This window comes from Halictus rubicundus, chromosome 2 (assembly GCF_050948215.1).
Source record: "Halictus rubicundus isolate RS-2024b chromosome 2, iyHalRubi1_principal, whole genome shotgun sequence".
NCBI classification, from domain to species: domain Eukaryota; kingdom Metazoa; phylum Arthropoda; class Insecta; order Hymenoptera; family Halictidae; genus Halictus; species Halictus rubicundus.
The window spans coordinates 11,907,177-11,919,697 of record NC_135150.1 but is presented as its reverse complement, the minus strand read 5'-3'; the positions used below and the strand labels follow the sequence as shown (position 1 = coordinate 11,919,697).

The 12,521-nt window shown below is 41.6% G+C and overlaps 1 protein-coding gene across 5 annotated transcripts in view; it reads left to right on the top strand.

Annotated features, from left to right (window-relative positions):
* Positions 1-6,498: 6,498 nt before the first annotated feature.
* LOC143365286 (uncharacterized) overlaps positions 6,499-12,521 on the top strand; it is a 77,130-nt gene continuing 71,107 nt past the window's right edge. For 2 of the 5 annotated variants that reach the window (XR_013084523.1, XM_076805332.1), the window contains exon 1: positions 6,499-7,503. Coding sequence is in view for 3 of the 5 variants with exons in the window: in XM_076805332.1 (XP_076661447.1) it covers positions 7,235-7,503 (269 nt within the window). In the remaining 2 variants the exon portion in view is untranslated. The remainder of the gene's footprint in view (positions 7,504-12,521) is intronic. The other 3 variants (XM_076805331.1, XR_013084524.1, XM_076805329.1) reach the window with 3 other exon arrangements.

The following is a 12,521-nucleotide window of genomic DNA, read 5'->3' as shown; positions in this document are numbered from 1 at the left end:
TGATATCCAATCGGCATTTTATTCAACCTGTTAAGGGTAAATATCGTATTGGTTGCATCAAGTTCGCATAACCAGTCTCTTAAATTGTAAACATTGAATTATTTGAATAACAAAAGATCAGAACACATTTCCCCACAGCATAACTTAAATAAAAAGTTAAGTAATATTTTTACAGTTCACCTAAATTCATCAACCACAGTTTTCTGGGTGCTTTTACCTGTATCGTACATATACAATTGTTTTATAAATATTCACGTAATTAAAGAAGTCAAGAGGGTGTCTTTTACTGTTCTCTTTAAGAGGGTGATTTTAACAGTTTTTATTTAAGAGGGTGTTTAGTGTTTCTCTCTAAGAGGTATTTGCTTTAATTAGGATGACGTCTTTAAGTTTTTTCTTTAGAGGGTTCAAGTCTCCTCTCTCCTCTCCAACAGGGTGTTTTTAAATGATTTCCCGAAGAGGATGCTTTCACCCCCAGGACAATTTCCCAGGAGAAAGCAAAAATCCTCCCGTAAGCAGCACGTGGCCAAAGCTTAAAACTGTTTCGACCCTCCGATTTGCCAAAAGTTCCCCCATAAGTGTAAATATTGGCCCACAATACATCGCGAAACGCAGCTAACACAGTTATGCTCAACGAGCCGCGATCCGTCCCGCGGGATCGGAAACGCAGGAAATAACCGGGATAACAAAATTGTGATGCAGAAGGACGCTTGATTCACCCGGGCACCGAGGGGTTAATTGGAACGTAATGAAAGACTGATGATTGAATCCCGCGCCGTTAAAGGCACCGTCGACGGGGGGGGGGGGGGGATTTGTCCGACGGATCGAGACGCAAACTGTGTCGACAGATCCGGTTTAACGGGCGAATTGATAACTCATTGGCCACGGGTAATTTCAGGAAATAAAATTATCCCGCTCTAGTTGCCAGCTGACGATCTCTTTTTCTCTCTGTCTCTCTCTCTCTCTTTCTCTCTCTCTCTCTCTCTCTCTCTCTCTCTCTTTCTCCCTTTTTCTCTTTCTATCTCTCTGCATTAGCCACTGCTGCGTTGCATTGTACGCAGACCAGCGCGTGTTCCGAAATTTTCTCGCTATTAATTTATCGTTCCGAGAGTGATGGAGGGCGACCCGAACCGAGGAGATCGATATCTGTTATCGCGGTTGTTACCATGGATACATCAAAGCTCGTTCGTTAATGCTGGAAAATGATTAAGACGAGTCTACGGTTGACCGGGCGAAAACTCCAGAGGCGGGGATAGGATTTTCGACCGTGAACCCAGGGGACCATACACCCTTGGCCTCAAGGTCGAAGACCTGCGAAAAATTCGGATCATCGAAAGTTGTCGACGAAATTGCGAAGCTGATGCTCAGGATGGTTTTGAGGATTGTCTAGATGACGATGTTTAACCCCATTTAGGCTGTTCTTTATCAATTCTTTTTTAAACGTATTTGTGATTTATCGATCCCTTTGGTTTTCTTGTTGCATCCATTTATGCAATTGTTAAAAATATATTTGTAATGGATTGGTTCCATTGACTTTCTCATTGCATCCATTTGTACAATTGTCTAAAACATGTTTAGAATTAATTTACCCATCGATTTTCTTATAGTGTCAAATTGCACAATTTTGAATCGAAATTCAATCATCGAGTTCTTTCTCCATTCCCGAACGTTCTTACAAATCCACCTATTTTTACGAAACGAGTGCTTAAAAATCAGTATTACCTCGGCATATAATTTGTTTGTCAAATACATGCCTTTCTATCGATAGAGAAAGAGAGAAAGCGTTGGAACAGCAAAATAGAGGTATCGATTGTTTCCTCTATCGTCGCTGATTATATCTCTTGTCCTTGCCCGTTTGGATAGACGAGCGAAGTGCAAGGTTCAATTAGCGGTGGATGAATTTTCGGCGGTCCTTTTGCAATCTCGATCGGGAAACGTGTCGCTGACACGCGTTTCTCTTTCGGCGTCTTGAGTAACGTCTAAAGATAGTGAGCATTGTCTCGGTGTACCGCCTCAGCCTCCTCCTCCTCTCGTCGAACTCTCGAAAGGGCTACTGATCTATGAATAGGTTCTCCGTCGCTTCCTCCTTGTATCTCTTGTAATCCTCCACGTCCCGAGCCTCGTTGTCAACCCCCCTTTTATCCGGCGTCACTCGACGCTGCTGACACAAAGCCGGTGTTAGCCGTTGCTGGACCCGATTTGTCAATGTGAGAGGGAAACGGAACATTTGACACAGTTCTTGCCGGAAGAGCCGTTCGAGCGATCGCTCCTCGAACGGTCACCGCCATTTTCGAGCTGGAATTTCCTCAGACTGTTCCGCTCATCATCCATTTTGCACGGGAAGTCCACCAATCTCTTTACACAATTTCAAGCTGCGAAGATTTTGAACAAAATTCTCCATGTATCATCGTTGATTATGATCAGTTCAGGAGATACTAGGGGGGCCCATAAGTAATCAATTATTTTGAAATCTAAAACGAACTTTGCAGTAAATTCAGGTTTTTATTTCTTAATTTATTATATAATCTCCATCATTATCAAAGACAGTTTGCCATCTTTTCTGTAAATTTTCAATCCCCCTGCAGCAGGTTGAAGCGAATACATATCAATGCTCCTCAATCATTTTAATCCTTCTGCCGTTTCAAATTGCGGCTACTCATTTTTCTCGTGAATGCATATAATCCGCCGCCTAGGATGCGCATTTAATTATTCAGCGATTTTGTTCCTCGTTCCAACCGCGAAAACCGATTGCAATCAGTAATATACGTTGTTTGTTCACGTGTCTAGTAATTTTGTTTGACTTCCGTGAACATTTTCTGCGGATAAGGATCAATCGATCGTCCCCGGTTCACCCTTCGAAATCCTACGGACAGTTCGACCACCCCTTTTCCTGTGTCTCTCTATCTCCCCCCCCCCCCCCCACCTGTCTCTGAACGTTTATTTCTTTTCCCTCAATTTCGCGGCTCGCTAAAGATATTTTTGTTCTGATTCCCACCGATCTTCCAGTTTCGTTTAGCTCTCCGGTATCGGCACGATACTTCTAGATACTGGTCATTTCTCTTTCACGCGACGTCGGATCGACGTCCCGTAACAAGTTGCTGGTCATTCTGCTATAGGGGATGTTAGGGGAATGAGCCGACAGTTTGGACATCGGTTCCCACCTAACACGGGGTCCTCTAATGGCTTCGAACAGAATCGTGCCACCCCTGAATTCTAATAGTTTTTTAATGACTGCTCGTGCGGGGAGTGGAGCTTGATCAATTTCGTCGGGGAAAAAAATAAATCGGACGAGTGAAACACGGCGGAACATTAATTTCGTGTACAATTAGATTCCTGATTGAAGATTAGGATGTGACCTTTTTCATTGCAGCCATTAGTGCGGGAGAAAGAATTTTGTGCACATTTTCGTTCGCTGAAACTGAGGATCTGCGGCGTAATCATCGTGAACCTTAGTTCGCATTTATGTGTTAATATTATTTGTGGGTTAAAGAAGTCGTTATCAATAATTTTCGAATCAATGTGAGGGACTAAAATTGTAAAAGTATAAATATCATTTATGCGTTATGAAAGCGGTTATTAATCCTCTATGTTCAAGAAGCAGCACATTTTGTAAGAGTTATGGAATAACTTAATTAAGAAATTTATTGTACGTATTTTGCAGTGTATCTCAGAAACTGTTGCCACCTAAAGAAGCAACAAAACAGTGTTTATGAATAAAATTTTACTTATTTTAAACAAGAATGAATGAGTGCAACTCGCTTGTTCCAATTGTCATTATCTGCATCCAGAAATGAGACTCAAGGAATGCAAAACAACAATAACACAAGAAACGCAGATACGCGGTTACTTAGTTGTCACGCTGTGGTACTGAAATGCAGAATTCGGGTTATCTATCACGACGATCACTTTGCACTGCCAATCAGAACTTCAGTCATAGTCTACACTCTAACTTTCCAGCATAGTTTACCGTACACCAGTTCGGTGTATCGCGACAACAAAATTGTTTTTGTCGAAATTGGACGAGACGAGAACCGGGATGGAATCTAATAACGCATCTCATATTTAGACGGCAGCGACGCGTTATTCAGTTAATTAATGTTAGAAGTTGGAAAGCCGCTCATGGTTGTTTGCGAACTTTCGCACAACATCCTCCGCAGCCGTATTGGGCACGCAACAAGGGAATACAGTATTCGAGAATGACATTCTTACTCGCGTAGGTTCCCTGGGAGAAAGAATCGACATACAGGGTGTTTCGTAAATGGTGGGCGAAACTTTAGGAATAGATTCCTAATGCTTGGAGGAGAAGAAAAGAGTTATGTCAACATAGCGTCCGGGAAAGATTAGTTTCCGAGTTATGAAAGTTTTTGTGCGACAAGTTGACATAACTTCTTTGCCTTCTCTAAGCATTAGGAGTCCATTCCTAAAGTTTCGCCCACTATTTACGAAACACCCTGTATATGTTCGTAACGTTTCCACATCTTGATGGAAAACATTTACCGCGAAAACAAAAAGTATAATTTTCCCGGGGAAAGTAGGTGGCATGTTCCACCGAGCGCATAATTATTTTTCATTGAAATACTAGTCATGCGGCCGTATCGGATTTATTTTCATCCCCTTATCTTTATCATTATTTGCACCTGCGTCACGCGGCGTTGAGAGCCATATGGCACAACTGATTGGTTGCAAATTAATTTGCTTGCGATTATTTTGTTACAATATTAAACTGCGCATTTGAGAAGGCAGTTACACTTGTTGTGCACTTACGGTTCCGCGGTTTTCATGAAATTAATGAAACGCAAATGTTTGAAGAGCGCCGTTGAGTTCATCAACAACTAAATGCAGGTCGCGCGGCACTTCAATGAAACGAAAATTGCGACTCACATCTGCTTCCGCCGCTTCTAATTTTATAATACTCGAAGCGGCTCTCTATGTTCGTAAACATCGAAGAAATACGTGGACGAGCGAGAATTTCACGCGAACGTCGCAATTATTATGAGATCCTGTCACCGTGAACACGGTCGCGCGAATATTCGTAATAAATTCCAATTTCTCGGCGATTCCTTTCTGTCGACCGGTTCGTGAACTTCTATTTTTCTTCGGTCATTGTTTAGATCGGCGAGAACACAGACGGGCAAAGAGGGGACGACATAGATTTTTATGGATACGCAATTTATCAGCGTACAGCGGCGAAATTCTTTCTCACCGTGAAGAAAAAGGGGGACGCTTTGACAGTGTCACTTTTCCCTCGTTGCCTATTATTCTCTTGTCTCCTGGCTCGAGTACATTCCGTTGATGTGTAAGAAACGAGCGAAATTTATGATATTTTAATAGAAAAGGTAACGATGAAAAAAGAAGGACGCCGCGCGTTCGCGCGTAATGGCCGACTACGGCGCGCTGAACATCTTGTCTAGGGTAACGAGATTAAATTCCAAGAAAATAGGATTCGCACGGCTTTTCGCGTCTAATCTACCTAGGGGATCAGCATAACTTGTTTGGTATTTCGTTGGAATGATTTCTCACGTTTAACGCGTTATTTTGTTCGCTTTACACCATTTTTTCAGCGGCTTTTGAGGCAGTAAATCGTGCTTGCGAAAATCTTATGATTTTGCTAAATATTTATTAAATTAGTCACTGTATTTTCACTTATTATGTGCTGATTACATTATACTTTATTATCATATAGTAATTCTATTTATATTTTATTCTAAACATTTTATCATAAATGTGTAGTTAACGTGTACAGGGTGTCCCAAAAATGTTGTACTTGAAAGGGATGTTACCTGAGGTCGTTCTAAGTAACTTTCTTCTTTTCGAAAATGTTCTCCGGCGCTCTGTTAACGAGTTATTAACGAAAAAAGCGGACCAATCAGCGGACCGACTCTGGCTCGACCTATGCCAACGCCGCGCACTGATTGGTCCGCGTTTTTCGTTAATAATTCCTTAACAAAGCCGCGGAGAACATTTTCGCAAAGGAAAAAGTTGCTTCAAATGACCTCAGGAATGACCTCGTTCAAGGTGGTGCAACACTTTCAGGACACCTCGTACACATAAATAAAAAATCCTTTACTCAACGTATATAGTTTATATTTCTATTTTGAAAGCACTGCAAAGCCAAGTTTCAAGTTTTAAAATAGTATTTGCTATAAAAAACGTAAAACGATTTCTGATTTCTTTTTCCACTTAGAATGACCATTTATCCCACGGTGCAATGATGAGCTGTCCATCTCGGCGGAACTGGCGTCGAAAACGGGAACGGAATCGAGCAAAAAGGTGGCGAAACAAGTGAACGTGACCGTTCAAGTCTATTTACGGAAACTCTATTCCGGAAGTCTATTCGCCGGCGTCGTTCGGTGTCATCGCGAGACGGCTCCCTCGCCAAATGACCCTCCAAAGGTACCCAGCCCGGTGGAAGCACGCCCGGCGCCCAGTTCCTTTTCAATTTTAGAGAGCCGCGTGACGATTGCAGCGGAAACACGCGAGAGAACGAAACGAGCTGCTAAGCAGAGAAAGAGAGAGAGAGAGAGAGAGAGAGAGAGAGGGAGAGGGAGAGTGAAAGGAAGGGAGAGAGCATCGTGGATAGAGAGAAAGTCATCGCGGACAAGCACGGGGAAGGAACGGCTGGTCACTTTCACCGAGTTATCGCGCGTATCCGGCGATTCGGTCGAGCTTTCGGGGGTGAGTGACGCTTGCGCAAGCTGTGGACTCTGAGCGGGGGCTAGAGCGACGTGCAACACACGATGCGAGCTTCAGTTTTCTCCAGGGCCTCGTCGGGAAAAAACCAACATCGCTCTTCGACGTCCACCTCTCGACTGGATCGGTCTCGCGAAAACGATCTCGCGATTTTTCGCGTTCTCACCGACGCCGAGATTGTTCGTCTCTAGATCATCTTTCGAGTCGAGTGAGTCGATAAAAAGACTTTCAGATCGTCCGTATCTAGCGGTACCAGGCATCTATGATCCACGTGTTCGAATTTGCGCGGTCCGTCTCGATGACCGAAAGTCTATTGTTGGATGACCTCAGTCTTCTTTGAGAGTTGAGACGAAGTTGTAGATCTTGAATGAAATCTTCACTGTCGATCCACGGGCGGCGATTAAATATCGTTGAATAGTGCGTTTCGAGGTTTGTTTGGCAGCTGATCGTTTGGGTCGAGGTCGGCTTGGATTTTGAATGACATTGAGGGACGATCGTTGAAGAACATTTTTGTTGTTCAGTTGTTTACGTGGTGAGTTGCTGGTTGATGAATGGGGCGCCGAACAGTGGGGCTGCAAAAGTTGACGAGGCAAAGCTTCGGTTAGAACGATTAAGCAAAAGAGACTGTATGGACACGCCGGACACGTCGAGACACCATGAAGACGGCCACAAAATTCCCGCCCAGACTTTCGACCGGGTTTCCGTGAACAGCTGCCCGCCGAGCAGCTTCCCTGACAGGTTCCAAGACTTCTTTGCTACCCTGAACGAGGACTCGAACGAACTACCCAGCATGCTCGAAGATAAGCTGATACCCCGGTAAATATGATGGGCTTCCCGATTTTTAGGCTGGAAATTCTATGCTTTCGTGCGAAAAAAGAGTATCAATTTACTATCATCGATCAATTTATTGAAAATAGTAACCCCCCGAAATCGAACGTGTACCTAACTTTTGAAGGCGCAAACAGATAATTTTGTTTTAAAATTTTTTTTTAATTACGTATGTAACTTGTGCAGTACCTTGTAATTGGGTAGCAAAAAATAAATTTGATGCTAAACTATATTAGTAATGGAAGAAATATTCAAATTTAACTTGCAATGATTTTTAGTAATTTTATAACGTTGTTTTCATCCAGAAGCCATAGTAAGCTTTTAATGTCCTGGTTCTGGGCATTTTTAACGTAACTGATACTAAATAATGTAATAAATGGACTCGGGATTTTATGCATTTATGGTAAAGAATGCGCAGGTTAAACATGAAACAGTGAGAGCATTAAAAGAATATGGTCACATAGTATTAAAGAAATAAAAAGAAGAAATGTAAAGAAATTTCTATATAACTCCTTTTTTTGGTAAATGCTGCATGGACATTTTATTCTCCATAAAGATCCGTGGTTTAGTAATAAAAGTAAATAAACTATAGAACAAATCCCCCGCGACGGAAAAATATATTTGCAAAGATCCGAATAAAAATGGAACAGATCGAGAAATTTCCAATTCGAGGGAAAAGCTGCTTTCCGATTCGCAGCCCTCGTGGGAACGTTGGCGAACTAAGTCTGCCTCCGCAATTTTCGCTAATTATTAGCACAGCAAGTTGTGAAATCAAAATAGACGTCAGGTCTCATGAATTTGCCAAGCATTCAACCAGGAAGACGGAGTTCAAAGGGAACGTTTCCGGTTTCGGTTCAGAGGACCGCGCACCTCGTTTCGAACGATAAGTGCGAGCACCATTGGGGGACTGATCTGATTAGATTAATCCGATTACGGTGTATTGTGTCCGACGGTGCGACCGTAAATCATTCGTGTGTGTATATATATATGTATACCTGACAATTTTCGAGTCGGGTTTACACGCTCCAGATGCTCGCGCCCGTGTTCCCCACGAGGAGTTCGAGGAATTGTTTTACTTCGCAAAGTCCTACGGAAGCATTGGCCCTCCTGAATATCGAATTTCTGCGCACAATCAGAGCCACCCTCGAGAATCACGCTAAATTCACCTATTTTCGACATAACAGTCGCCTCTGGAAATTGTTAGGTGACTTCCGACTCGTTTGACACGCTCGCCGTTGCCAAGAATCTTAGAAAATCAAAATATTATCTTGCAACACCAATTCTATAACTGGAAAAGCAATCGATGAAGAATTGTATACTCTCTAAAATGACGCACACTTTCTTAACACATAGTCAAGAAAATTTAGAACTATTGCAAATAATTTGAAATAAACTCCGAACGCTATGCCGGAGTCATGTGGACCCAAGACTTCTCGATAATTCTTGTATACTTAATTTTGGATCAGCTTCCACTAGAGACTTTAGGGTGTCATTATCAAATTGAACTGGTCGTCCACTTCGAGGCCTGTCAGAGAGATCATAATCACCAGCAGCAAACCTTCTGAACCAACGTTGACACTTGTTGACCTTCAATACATCTCCATAAACATCGCAAATTTTCTTTGTTGTTACCGTTGCATTAAATCCCGCATGAAAATGAAGAAGTATGCAATGACGAATATGATCCTCGGAAGGTACTGACGCCGCCATCTTATTACAGGGTTGCAAAAAAAGAAAATTATATTTTTTAGAATATTTTGGACACGGGCTGCTTTACCGGAAACTGTAAAAGAATACGTGTTTTCTCTTCAACGATCGCTACAGAACTAAAGGCAAAACAAATTCTTTGCAAATAATTGATTACTTATGGGTACCCCTAATATGTTCATGACAATACTCATGTAATATTAAACAATATTTGACCACGTATAAAGTCGCAAGAAACGATACGCTTGAAACGTCTTTGTGCTGCGTCAAAGAGTTAAGATTGCATTAAGTCGCTGAGTTGTAAGATTCATTAAAGCAGTTACAGCTTTGAGACACTTGAGCCCTTGTTCCAGTAATTTACTAAACGTCTTATGAACCTCGCCCACCAGCGCGGATCTCGATCTGATTTTAAAAACTTGGACTAAAAAAAAAAGAACAAGTTTATTCGCCCATAATATCCCAAAGAAGATCAGGATCTTATTAAACTTTCCTTGAGCCACTGTAGTTGGCGAACGAAGATCGGTCACGCTGTAAGCACGACGTCTAATAATTGCCTTTGAAAACTGGAGCGAAGTGAGAAATCTCCGCGACTCGAACGATTATGCACGACGCGGTACAACCGCGGATGACCAACTTAAAATGCCGGATCAGACGGGATTGGGAGTTCGATTATAACAACTCCATTTCCGAGGAAGACTGTATCGATTTGCCGTCAAAATCCTAATCGAGGACGAAACCGGTGATAATTGTGAGCTTTGCGGAATAATTTAATTCGAACGGAGATGGAAAACTGCCACTGTAAAGTTTGTTCGAAACCTGGCTGAAATAATTCCGCATAATAGGTCAGCCACGGGACAGAGCGTACTACAATTAGGCTAAAACCTGGCTAGATAGTTTGAAACTGAAAGACACGTGTACGATAGTTATGTGCGAACACACAGAAGCTGTTTAGAGAAGTGTAACATAATACGGAATCAAATCTATTGGTGAAATAATAATTCAGTGTTAAAACATTTTTGTTTATATTTTATTCTTATGAAACACCAACAGATCCGTGACAATTTTCTGATTAAAACGAGACCAAACACGACACAATTCGAAGCATATTTATTTATTTAAACCACGGTATAGTAGAACCTCTACTATCCCAACTGATCAATGGAATTCGTTAAGTGTCCAGGTAATAGAACGGTTTCCAAGCTACAGTGTTAATATAATTTGACTAAATATTTGTAATATGAATTGTGTTTCATATAAATCGCTTTAATATCGAATTCAGAAATCAGTTCGGATAATCGAGGTTCTACAATATCGTGCATTAAACGGGTAAATACGATCCAAACTGTATCATGTGGGTTATCATTTTACTCGGGAAAGCGTCACGAATACGTCAGCAAAGCTTGCATAAGAGCGCAATTGAAAATAAACAAGTTTTCATTGAAAAAATGACTCGAGCAACCACGGATATTTCAACAAGTTTGGTTACGCGGTGCAACGCTGTGCAACTTCAGACTTTTTTCAGATGGGTACCACTGCATAGCTTCACTGCCACTTCCTTCTAGTTGAAAGTGAGCTTTCGAAGCCTGCAGGTGCTCGTTCTAGGGTTCGAAAGCAGCCGGAATGAAAAGTGACGAGGCGAGAATCGTTTTCGAGCGGGCTTCGAGCGTTGCGAAATGAAACACGGATTTAGAGCTCGATTAGCAATTCGCGAGCACACACCGGGGCTCGATGCCATTTCTAGTGACTACTATTGGCCCTCCTTTTCAAGAGGACTCATTAAAACTTGCGGGAGACGCGTTTCGGCGACTGAAAGTCGACGTGCAAGCGGCGCGTGTAATTCTTGCGCGGGGAAGATTAAACGGAGCGGATCCGCCCCGACGTTATTTTCCAACCGTATTCCCGCGGACTGCTTTTCATATTGTATATAATTTTTTCACGGTGGTCGCCGGAAACTTTCGGATAACAGCGTGCGTGTTCCCTCACGCGCGAAAAAAATGTGGGTCAATGATGTTGATCTTTTTCTTTTTTTTTGCAAATGTTTGAACACGCACCGTACATGGAAATATCGGGGAATTGCGCAGCAATGTTTCAGCGGGGCGTTTGTTCTCGATATTATATTTGTTTCTGCATCGTTCCTCGTACTCAAAACACGTGGCGCACGTTTCTTCGTCATTTATACCTCGACTTATTAGTTTGTTAGCTGTCGCGATCGTGTGCGCTGTTTGTTTATTTGATGCAGAGAGATCGGATGTGTGGACGTAACTAATAATATTACACTGCTCGGAATGCTATTTGTTGTCGTTTAGTTCGATGGTTGTTGCATCTCCTGCTACTTTCCGGATTTTTATTTATTTTCTTATGTATTTTTGTTTGTTTATTTTCTGTATTTCCAGTTTCATATTTAGCTTTGTGCAGGTTTAACTGAAACGTGGAAAATATTTGTTTATTCGACTGAAGTTATTCCTTGTGCTAAAAATAGAATAAGCTTATCATTAATTTATATTGCTATACATGTCTTCTTGTATTCAGCAAAATTTGCATACACCATAAAGCATAAATATTCGCCGTTTAATTATTGAATTCGTTTACATATGAAATTACTTATACATTATACCATGTCATTATTATTGTTGTTATAGTTGGTTATACATTATTCATGCTGGCTGTGAATAATTCGCGTTGCATGCTGGGTAACGCAGATTCGGATGTTTATAGATTAACAATGTTTGCTAAAATAATTAAGTAGTTTGCAGTAATTAAGCCACGTTGAACGTATAAATAGATGGGGTAAAAATATTGTAACAATATTAGGTCCAGCTCGCCTCGGGAGATACAAGGGAGTTAGTGGAGCCCGAGTGACATATTTTCATAGTTCTTCCCGCGATTCAGGTCGAATTTTATACGCCACCAGCGTCCGCGCCTAATTGATGTTGACTTCCACCAGAAATTTCATCTTGGTGGAGGGATAACAAACTCGGATGAAGATTTCAGTGGTGGAAACGATATATGAGTCGACGGTGCGTCGAAGTTTTCGGATTCCAGTTTTCAAATTGGCGAATCACTGTAAACCCTCCGGTATAATTGTGATACACCGTGAACCTATAATTAAATCAATTATAACTTACCAATATCAACGTTTCAGAAACGATAATTATTGTACTTTTCAATGAATCAAAAATATCTGTTTTCCCTACGGAACAAAATTATGGAGCTAAATCTAAAAATGAAATGAACGGAAAAATGTATTTAATACAAATTTGTGTAATATTATTTGAGAAGAATCATTTGTTTACCGCGCC